Source organism: Durio zibethinus, chromosome 16 (genome assembly GCF_047325235.1).
Source record: "Durio zibethinus cultivar Kanyao isolate XHJ-2024 chromosome 16, ASM4732523v1, whole genome shotgun sequence".
Lineage (NCBI taxonomy): Eukaryota > Viridiplantae > Streptophyta > Magnoliopsida > Malvales > Malvaceae > Durio > Durio zibethinus.
The window spans coordinates 24,064,184-24,074,682 of NC_143177.1; the positions used below are offsets into that span (position 1 = coordinate 24,064,184).

Sequence of the window (10,499 nt, forward strand, 5' to 3'; positions counted from 1 at the left end):
ATGTGACTCACCATGCATAAACTTGGGAGTTTATTGATGTCAAACTTTCTAGGAAAGATAAACCTATTTTAAACACAATGAAAGCTTGTAGTATTTGCTAATTTGAAGACAACTGGATAAGAAAGATGATTAAATTCAGAGGACTGGTCATATCTTTCCCACAACAAATTCCAAGGTGTTTGTACCCTTTAGCATTGAGGATCCCCCCAGGCCACTCCCCCACCTCTCTCTTTTTCTTTTGTTAAATGTTAGCTCCTATATTATATTCTCATCTTAGGCATTCATTCTTGTGATGCAAACCATTTCCAGACAGCACCATTTTCCCAGTAATGTAGAAAAACAGCTTCAGGTTGTCCAAATTTTGCTCTCCTTTTCTTCTCTTTTTTCTTTCAAACTCTATGCGTTCAGTACATGGAGCTTACAGAGTCAAGTATGGTTGAGTTTCCTGGGTTACAGACTTTCAACCTTTTGCAACAAATCATGTAAATGAATTTGATAGTAAATTTTAAAATTTTCAGAAAATAAAAGGAATTTCCAATCTTTCATTTATGATTTCATTTTCACATGGGTTATCAACATCCTTTCACGTTTAAAACAAGATTGATACATGATATTGATAGTTACCAATCCAAAAAAATGAAGAAAGTAACCAAGAAAAGAACTAGACAAGACAGGTATCAAGTTTAACTCAGATGATTTATATAATTATTTTTAAGTGATAATATTAAAAACAAAAGATCTACGGCCTACAAGTACTTGCTACAGCTTAGTTTAAGCTGTGAAACACCAAATCAGACACCCATTTTTGCTATAAATAGACAGGGCCTTCCTTGAATTCTCAAACCAGAAAAACACAGATCTCTTATGGCCTACTATAGAAGAGGAGACTCCATCTTTGATTCATTCTCTTTAAGTCCTCTGCCATATCCAGTTCTACTAATCCTAGCGGTGACATCCATCTTTCTTGGAATATCATGGTACGTTAACTATGAATCAGATATGGAAACTGCGGAGCAGCAAATGAGTTGGGTACTTTTTGCCACACCAGTAGTGTTAATACTCTTAGTTCGTTGGCTGTCATCTATGGAAACTTCTGATATGCCATTTAGTTCATCACCTTGGGACCGTCGCCACCAGACTCACCATCGCCCTTCAGAGGGTAGCTCACCATGGGCCGTGGCTGCTTTCATTGTGTTGCTGTTGATTTTGTTGCAGTATCAGTCAGTTTTTCGTGAGAGCTGGCTGATATGATTGTGCTTACTATAGCACTATAGATTGAAAAACTATGCTAAAAAAATTCTGTTCTATGGTTGGATTATTAGATCGAAGATAAATATGTATGCTAGCATAGATAGTTGTATTTAAATAACACTAAAAAATAGAAAAGAAGTCGCTTTAAGCTTGGGATTTGGGTTCATGTTTAATATATAGTTTCTGATCGTTAAAGTAGTTCACATAGATCAATATTGCAGTAGTATTCTTTTGATCATATATATATTTGTTTTCATATTCCTGAAAAATCAGCCCCTAGTTTGGATTCTTAGAAAATTAGGTGGTTTAACCTTGAAGGTTATGTTGTTTCAGTTCCCAAGACAAGATAAATTTTCCTGGAATAAACCAGATAACCGTATTTGATCAGTTGAGCAGAAGTTTAGTTTTCTTGAATTGTTTGAAATGGTTATTGAAGCCCAAGATTCAAAGTTTAGCTACTTTTCTTGTGGTAATTGCTTGATTGCTTAGAACTTGTTAATATTTCTAAAGATAAGTTATCTGTAACTTTGAGAGTTCAAATCTCAGTACTTACAACTGCAGCATCGTATACACAAAAAAAAATTGTTCAGAAAGAAAAAATCAATGAATTAGTCACACAATAACTTGGGCATTACGATGATGGAAAGGCCAGACAAAAGCATGCTTAATTGTAGCTTTCTTCAAAGTTTGAGGACAAGGGAGAATACAAAACATACTTTATCAAACAAAAATACTATTATTATGTTGTTCAATGCTGATCTATCTCTTTTCAGAATGTATTAGCTGTCCTAGTGCAAAAGCAGAGTAGTGGAACTATTCAGATTTAAATGAATCCTGTCTAGGCATTTGAAGTGTTTTTGCTGATGAAAGTATCATTGCCTTCCAATTTGTCTGACGTAACTGTAACAAACTAGCAGGAGGAACATGATCCTTATGATTCACTTCAATTTTAATCAACTCAGATTCAATTTTGTCAATTTCTAAACCAACTTTAGGTATTACTAGAATTAAAATAAACGAAGAGTGAGGCATGAGGAATAATCAGGACCAAAAACATTCCAAGGACTTTGTATCTGGTTTTTGAGCCATGGTGCAAGAGCTGTCTCTGGTTTTAAGCCTTGGCAGCAATGATGTATCAATCATTCAAACTTACCACCATTGGCCATGTGGTCCATTGTTAATCAAGCCGTTATCCATCCCAACTGCTTGTAGGGTCGTTGCCAATTCAAGTCACATAATAGATGGTCGGGGAATTGATTGTTGGGCGCTGAATTATTTTAAAAGAACATTTTCTAATTTTTTTTTAATTGAGAAATGAACATGTTTCGCTGTCAAACGTCTACAAGATTGATTTTGTTGATAAGTTTCGATACTTTATCATAAAACCCAAGTTAGAAAGATTCGGATGTTTTACATGTAAAGCCTAAATTTGAGTTCTACTATCAGCAGCACATGAGAAACAACAGATTTTTCCTATCATTTTGGGGGAAAAAGGAACTCAATAAGTAATCAAAACTCCATTGGAAGAGACTAACTCATAGGTTACATGAAGCTTCAACATGAACTAGCTTCCCTTTGTCCTTTATTTGTTGCTTTAATCCGCTTTATATATTTAAGCAGCAACCCTTTTGGATATTACAGAGTTGACAATTGTAGCGAACTCGGGCCCCTGCACCATCAAGATCAGAGTGTAATCATCAGCGCTGCCCCAAGTGATTGATATTTCAATATCCTAAGCTCTCTTGTAAGCAGACAATAGTTACATTTTATCACAGAATGAGTTGCGAGAATATACCTTCAAGGAAGCACCACCGACAAGAAACCCATCAATATCTTCTTGCTTTGCAAGCTCAACACAGTTGCTTCCATTCACGGACCCTGCAGAAGAGATGTACAATCCATTAGCTTGCAGGGAGTGACCATCTGATCTAGGAAAATAGGACATAAATAGGACATTCTCACAAGCTTGACGTAATTGACAACCCTAGTCCTAACATAAATGGTCAATGCTCTCTTCAGCTTTAGAGTCTGATGGCACTGTCTTCTTATAAATCAGAACATAGCGACAACATCTACGAATGATATAGTATCCAAGTTACCTCCATATATGATACGTGTTTTAGATGCAACTTCCTCTGAAACATTCTTTTTAAGCCAATCACGGACAGCTACATGTACTTCCTGAGCTTGCTGGGGTGTCGCCACCTTACCAGTTCCAATGGCCCATACAGGCTCATAAGCAATAACTATATTGTCCCAACTGGGTACAACATCTGCAAATGATGAAATCATTGGAGCTAGGTCACAGTCCATTCCTCTTCACTCTTCACAAGATAAACCTAAACTGATAATTCATGAGGAAAGAAAGTAACAGAAATCACAAAAATGTCAAGAAAGTTTACCAGCAAAAGACTTCAGTTGCTGGAAACATACATCAAAAGTTTTGCCTGCTTCTCTTTCTTCTAATAATTCACCAATACAGGCTATTACCCCAAGACCCTCGTTCAAAGCATAAGCAGCCTTCTTTCCTATAAACTGAACACACCAAATCTTCAGTCAGTTCTAAATCTTTCATATTTTGTATTAATTAGCACAAACAGCTATGCCCTTTGACACCTCCGAAGAATGTAAGTGCCTAAAATTTTACCTGATCATCTTCACCAATAACATGTCTGCGTTCAGAATGCCCAAGAATGACCCACTTGCAGCCAATATCTTTCAATTGTTCCACACTATGGAAAGAATCAGACGAATCATATTAAAGACACAGAAAGCGTTACGATAACTCAATCAAACCAGTTGGTATATGAAGACATAAATGCCCACAACTACAAAAAAGATGAAGGTGACTAAATAACTTCTACTATGTTTGAGAAACAGATCAAATGAAATAACAGATGCCCTGTTAATCTGAAACAGCCTATACAAAATTACCACACCTTAAACGATATTGGGAAAGAGATATGGAACAGGAACAACTACTTCTGTTTTGGTTTTCCCAATAAATCAAAAAAAGTAGTTGCATTAAGGGAGATAAAATATATATTTAATTACTGAATAAGTTGAAACCCATCCACCCGCAAGAACAAATATTCCACTTGCATCAAGGAACCAAATTAAGCACATTGGGACAGCATCAGAAGTAACTGAACTCATGTATATTTTAAACATAGTTTTAGACGTAGATTAAAGTTAAGCCACTAGCCTTGACACAAGAAAGAAATTACACAGTGAAAAGTAGAGCACATGTTGGTACTTGATAACAATGAAGCAGTACAGCAAAACTGCAAAAGACACTAAGTCTTCTGTCCATTGCACTTCTACATGTAACTTCAGCAATGATGTAGTTTTATACTCCCATCATAAGGGCTAAAAAGCCAATATCACTGTGTTAAGGGCTAAAAAACTATGAAGAATTAACATTTTAGGCTCATCAACCAAAAGGTAGCAAACCTGATTTCTCCAGTGAAAGCCCCTCCTTTTCCAATCCAAGAATTCTGGGCAGACACCTCAATTCGATCGGTTAATGAGGCGTTCACCTGATCAAGATAGACAAAGGGAGGTGCCACAACAACATCTGTCGAACAAGCATGAATATCAGCAAACTTCATAATATTTAACATGATCCCAATGAACCTCATGAATATACAACTACATGGCATCTAGAATGCACTAAGAAATTCTAGTTAAAAGAATTAAGAAACATTAGACAAATTGCTCCAAAGAAAGCATGCGAAGTAGCATTTGAGGCAGTACAACAAAAAGTTTGCAAATCTTTTAGCCATTCGCAATATAAACCCCAAGCCTAGTTCCATAATAAATTTAACATCTAACACATATTGCAAAGTAAAGGACTGTAAATTACCAACATCAGTTTCTAACTTTGCACTGTTTAAGTCAGAAACAAGCTTCGTGATAGAGTCTTTTGTTCCGTTCTGAAAGAACAAGAATTACATCATCAATAAAGGAAATTAAACCAGAGAATAATACAATAGCCAAGCAAATGTTGTTCCATGTAAACAGTACCCAGCATAACAACAATTACAGTGTGAAATTCTAATTCACAGGAAAAATGCAAAAATATATTAACAAAATGAGTTAGCACTTAGCAGTGCATGACAACGTTGAAGAATCTGAATCTACAAAGAGTGAGATGAACTTTTGAAAGGTATAAATCATTGGAAAAGGCATCAAAATTAACAATAACAATACAACACTTTGATATACCGTAATTAAAATAATAAAAAGAAAAAAGGGAGAGGGAAGGTAAGGAGAAAAAATCAGAATCACCATGAAAACACAAAAGTTAATTGAAAATTGCTAGAGTCTACTTGGCACTAAGTTCGTAACAAACCTAAGCAACATGAGTTATTTAAACAAGCTTAGCAAGAAGATTCCACATCAGATAACCACAGAAACTCTAAAGGAAGACTTAAAAAAGGGAAAACAAACACACTTGAGGATCATAAACCAATCCCGACCTGCCCCATTGCCATAACGGATAACAAGTAGGCGGAGATGCTAACAAACACATAATGGAGTCAATGAACGCATAATGTTTGACACAAACCACAGACAGTAGAAGAAAACCAAGAATTGATATAGAGAATAAAGACAGCATAATATCCGTGACAAAGGGTACTTACACATTTCCAGTTACCCCCAACAAAGAACTGCAAGTACAAGAAAAACATAAAAGATTAATAAAGGGATAAAAAGCTACTAGTACCATAAAGGTTAGCAAAAAGCATTTAGAAAATTCTTTTGCTTCATGCTTATTCTTCACAAAGAAAAAACCATAATTCAACAAAATTATTAATTCATTTGCAAAAAAGAAAAGAAAAGAAAAGAAAAGCTCCCATTCACTTAAGCACCTAATGACAAAGAGAAGCAATGGGTTATTTCTAGTATCTTAAATACATTAAACATAGATCTAAAAAAAATACTTAAGAGTACCTTTCCAGAGCCGGCCATGGCAATAACAGCTCTGCAAGGTTTGCGAGAAGAGGAGAGACGGAGTTGTGAGTTGATGTGTTGAAGAAAAGATTGGGGTTCTGCGTTGTCGAGTTTCGGACATGATCGGCGAAGTCCATTGAACTGTGGGCAATATGTTGATACCATTGCCATATCTTCTAACTGGGGCTGTTTCTTTAGTTTGGTGTGGTTGAGTTTTGGGCTATGTGGCTGTTGCTGGGTAAAGCAAGGAGCTTTTAAAGTTGTGGTGTTCGCTTCGGATTTGTGTTTTGTTTATGGTTTAATTGCAGGCAGGGTTGTCAAAGATCCAGATGGCGCGCTCACGTGGCTTTTGACAGCGTCGAAAGCACGCTCCAGCGGGGTTGGTGGATATCTATCATATCATTGTTGTCACTAACTTGCACAGTACGCGAATGGGGAGCGCTGGGGTTAGAATCGATAAAATCAACACTTTCATAGTTCGTAGTTGTCGCTGCCCTTCAACGAGAAGACATGTTGACAACGTAAACTGAAAGCTCGGAGGAGACGATGTCGTTTAAACTGTTTGCTTAGATTTTCGTAGCTCTCATTTTTTACCGTTGAGAATCCTTCCCCTGCTGCCGCGTGGCTTAACACAAGTGCAGAAGAACGTGGATAAAGTGATCTGAATCTTCGCGAATCTGGGGTGACGAGTTCTGGGGACCGTAAATGCCGATTTATTTTCTGTTAAAATCAAAACATCTTTCGGATCCGACGAAATTAATTCTCATAAATTAAAATAATAATAAAAATTATTGTAATTATAATTAACAAAACTTAATAAAAAATTTATATTAAATAAATCTCATTAAAATTAATATTTAAATTCAATTAAGAGCGGTTAAAACTTGACTGTATTTCACTAAAGATGCAATTACATCCAATCATAGGCTAAATCTTAAATCAAAATAATTAATGACCCAATTATCATACATTTGTCAAAAAAAAAAATTATAATTCAATATGAACTCTCAGGTGATTCATTTGCGTTTAAGAGATAACATCTTTTGGATACGAGACTTAAATCTCAATATCATATTCTACTCTCTTCACAAGATCATGGTCGTACGATTTTTTTGTTACAATCTGACAGCGTGAAATTGCATGGGTTGAAGCATTGGCAAAAACAACATATGAGTTAAATAAACCAGTTGAAATTGACATTCTATAGAACTACGACCTATACACCAGCAATCTAGGTGTTTCCTAGCCAATCATATGATATTTTCCTACTAGAATGGCAGACTTGAGAGAGACCTTTCCATCACCACCTTTCCTACTAGAAAATGAAGGCACTGAAGATCGTCACCACCTTTCCATCTCAAGGAAGAGAGACACAGGACAAAACCCAGCCTCAAACTACTTCACTAGAGCAATTCTCTTTGGCGCCTTCATGAAATGAGAGGAGTGATTTCAGTTTGTAGGCAATTTAGGACTACTGGGGTATAGTTGGAAACAACCTGGCTCTGGTATTTGTCAATCCTTTCCCCTATCTAGGTCATCAGCCTTTCTGCTACTAAGTTCGCTATTGGATGAGCTATCTTGTGCATTATGAGATGAAGAACACCTACTTGAATAACTCCCTTCTGTATTACTGTTTTCGTTCCTAAAAGATTTCTTCAGCGTTCTTTGTGCTGATGATAAATCCTGCACATATGCACCAACAGGTAAGCTGTGTTCTCTATCAATTATCTTTACAAACATAATGAAATACTATGTCCATTACAAACCAATCCAAAACACTCAAACGAACCTGATCTGATGTAGAACTAGGTGTTTTTAACTCAAGGTCAGTAGCAACATCATTTGAATCCACAGTTTTTTCAATCTTGCTCTCCCCTGAGGACTTGTATTCTGAATCTCGTTTGCCTGAAGCATGGGACCGACTGCCTGGTTGTGCAAGTGGAGCAACATGCTGCGCTGACTGCTGTTCAACCATGGTGTTAGGAGTCGTATATGGAAGAAAAGAGGAGCAGGGGTTATGAATGGCCCTGGGATTTTGATTCCCAAAGAATGAGAATGGCTGCATGGGAATAGCTCCTGGAGGAGGTACTACCATTGGTACTGGGAAAGGATAAGGAGGGGTCATGACAACTGAGTGATCTACAGTTGCCCATGGGAACATAGACCTAACTCTCTGCTGATACTGAATATTAAGATTATCGATATCAGATTTAAGAGATGCCTTCTCTTCTTTCAGATCATTCTTCTCTTGTGTCAACTGCTTCAAACCAAAGGAACGAGCACATTGAGATCTCCATTAAAGGAGTTTCGCTAATCTAAGCACCATCCTCAAATTGAAATATACTGAAAGCTCACCTCACGAGATTCTTCAGTCAGCGTAGCATATTCTGCTTTTAACTTGGTGACCTGAGATGTTAACTCCTTCAACAATTGAACCGTATCGGTAAGTATAGTTGCTTTGTCGTTTTTGGGCCTATCAGGATCTGCATTATGCAAGCAAATACCCGTGACCATTCAAAATGTCGAGGAAAATTAAAAAAGAAAAAAGAGCAACTAGAATTTATAAACAAGTTCAATCAATAATATCCTCATTGCCGGATCTAACTTGGGCAAAAACCCAAGTAAATTCTTGTTGTATTTGATTTCTACAACCTTCTCCAACAATACCATAAAAAAATTAGCATTGCCCCCACAACTGGGTGTGTTTGGCAGCACTCTTTCAATCAAATTTCATGAGTATTGGCATTATGAAATGAAGTTCAACACCTCAAACCTATTATACTACTGAACTTATGCAAATAGAACCCATGTCTTCGAATAAAACTCCATAGACCAAAAGTATTACAAAATTGAATGTTTTAAAGAAAATTAAAAATATACCAAGTATATTTCCCAACTCAAGAAAATGTTCATTGAGACGGTCCCTTCTTAATTTCTCACGGTCAGCCTTTTGCAGCTTTCTCGCGGCGCTGCAATCCATGGCTTCCCCTTCAACCCTTTGGTTGCAAAAGACATGAAATCAAAAGTATTAAAATCAGGTAAAATTGATAAAACAAATCGCATGTAAGTGAAACCTAACCTGGATTTGGGTTGAGTGCGGGTCGTGGTGGGAACGAGCGGATCGATGTGGGGTTGACGAAAGACGATGAAGGAAGGATTTGAAGATGGAATTGATTGAACATAAGCAGCATTGGTTTTGAGTTGATCGATTGTTTGAAACTGAATGACCGGTGAGTCGCTTGACGATTTCTTATCGATGTCTCTTTCTCCTTTTCTTTTGCTTATTTTGCCTTTGTTGACCGGAAATCCACGACCGAAAAACCCATCGGAACCCAAACATTACGTCGTTTTGGGACCCACAGGAATTTAAGAAAAAAAATAAAAAAAACAAAAACAAAACTTTAACCCTTTTTTTGTCCATAATAATCGATCTATAATATTAAAGAATATATAATATAATGTTAACGCAACAAGTGGTGGTACCAATTTAATTGATAAATTTATTTAAATGTCAAACTAAAATTACAATAATAAAATATAATTAAAGGTATTAATGTTGAATTTCTATATTATATTTTTATTTTAATCAATTTTAATTTTATTGATGATGTTTTTTAATATTTTATCTGAAAAGAGGAGATGAGGTTAAAGGTAAAAACAGTTTGAATTTACAATCAAATAACACTGTTAAGGGGTGTTGGAATTGTAATTTTGAGATATAGTCTGCCGCTCAAATCAATATTGTATGTGAGATAGGATAAAAAAAGTAAAAAATATGAAAATTATAAAATATATGAGAAAAGTTTCATTGGAAATAACCTCATAGTATGTAGTAGGATTATGTATTCTTATTCTTCTTGTTACTTTGTTACATAATTAGTCTTCAATTATCTTATATATAAGATTAAGGGATTGTAACTTTACCGAAACACTTTACGGTTAATGGGATGTCTATGTGAAATTTAACGATGATTTATGTGAGTCAAATTTAATGATTTTAGATAAGTGTGAGTTGTATTTAATGATTTCGGATAAATTTGATGATAAGTGATTAATTTTGAAGTGACTATTTTGATAAATTATTAATGTGATTTTAGGTGAATCATTCGTTGGATGAATGGCAAGTCATTTTTCTAATAGTAGGTGATGTAATTGTCTAGGTGTGTCTTATCTGAGTGACCTGAATGTATGATTATATTAACCAAACTTTGATTAAGTTGATTGTTGATCAGTTGATTTAAGCATAATAAATTTCATAAAAAATAACTTTTATAAAAGTAAATTTCAATAAA

The 10,499-nt window shown here is 35.6% G+C and overlaps 3 protein-coding genes across 4 annotated transcripts; 1 reads left to right on the top strand and 2 right to left on the bottom strand.

Annotated features, from left to right (window-relative positions):
- Positions 1 to 749: 749 nt before the first annotated feature.
- On the top strand, positions 750 to 1,631 carry LOC111297691 (uncharacterized). The gene has a single exon (XM_022892339.2). The coding sequence runs from the start codon at positions 865 to 867 to the stop codon at positions 1,249 to 1,251; it is 387 nt and encodes a 128-aa protein (XP_022748074.1). The 5' UTR covers positions 750 to 864; the 3' UTR covers positions 1,252 to 1,631.
- A 971-nt stretch (positions 1,632 to 2,602) lies between these two features.
- Positions 2,603 to 6,687, bottom strand: LOC111297660 (triosephosphate isomerase, chloroplastic-like). Of its 2 annotated transcripts, XM_022892324.2 has the most exons (9): positions 6,208 to 6,687; positions 5,898 to 5,924; positions 5,117 to 5,186; positions 4,705 to 4,828; positions 3,899 to 3,983; positions 3,654 to 3,786; positions 3,351 to 3,524; positions 3,047 to 3,129; positions 2,603 to 2,920 (listed from the first exon to the last, which is right to left on the bottom strand). In XM_022892324.2, exons 1-9 carry the CDS (start codon positions 6,376 to 6,378, stop codon positions 2,864 to 2,866), a joined length of 924 nt encoding a protein of 307 aa, XP_022748059.2. In that variant the 5' UTR covers positions 6,379 to 6,687; the 3' UTR covers positions 2,603 to 2,863. The 2 variants fall into 2 exon arrangements, with proteins under 2 accessions (XP_022748059.2, XP_022748065.2); XM_022892330.2 differs by lacking the exon at positions 5,898 to 5,924 and having other exon boundaries at positions 6,208 to 6,489.
- A 673-nt stretch (positions 6,688 to 7,360) lies between these two features.
- Positions 7,361 to 9,628, bottom strand: LOC111298732 (transcription factor bHLH121-like). Its single transcript, XM_022893459.2, has 5 exons — positions 9,287 to 9,628; positions 9,088 to 9,203; positions 8,563 to 8,690; positions 7,997 to 8,464; positions 7,361 to 7,890 (listed from the first exon to the last, which is right to left on the bottom strand). The coding sequence occupies exons 2-5, from the start codon at positions 9,185 to 9,187 to the stop codon at positions 7,720 to 7,722; spliced, it is 867 nt and encodes a 288-aa protein (XP_022749194.2). The 5' UTR covers positions 9,188 to 9,203; positions 9,287 to 9,628; the 3' UTR covers positions 7,361 to 7,719.
- Positions 9,629 to 10,499: the final 871 nt, after the last annotated feature.

Coding starts and splice junctions, on each gene's coding strand:
- LOC111297691 (XM_022892339.2), top strand. CDS start 865: ATGGCCTACTATAGAAGAGGAGACTCCATCTTTGATTCATTCTCTTTA.
- LOC111297660 (XM_022892324.2), bottom strand. CDS start 6,378: ATGGCAATGGTATCAACATATTGCCCACAGTTCAATGGACTTCGCCGA. Junction 3,787..3,898: donor TTATTGGTGAAGATGATCAG/GTAAAATTTTAG, acceptor TGGTGTGTTCAG/TTTATAGGAAAGAAGGCTGC. Junction 3,525..3,653: donor GCAACTGAAGTCTTTTGCTG/GTAAACTTTCTT, acceptor CATCATTTGCAG/ATGTTGTACCCAGTTGGGAC.
- LOC111298732 (XM_022893459.2), bottom strand. CDS start 9,187: ATGGATTGCAGCGCCGCGAGAAAGCTGCAAAAGGCTGACCGTGAGAAA. Junction 8,465..8,562: donor TGACTGAAGAATCTCGTGAG/GTGAGCTTTCAG, acceptor GGTTTGAAGCAG/TTGACACAAGAGAAGAATGA. Junction 7,891..7,996: donor CTAGTTCTACATCAGATCAG/GTTCGTTTGAGT, acceptor GCATATGTGCAG/GATTTATCATCAGCACAAAG.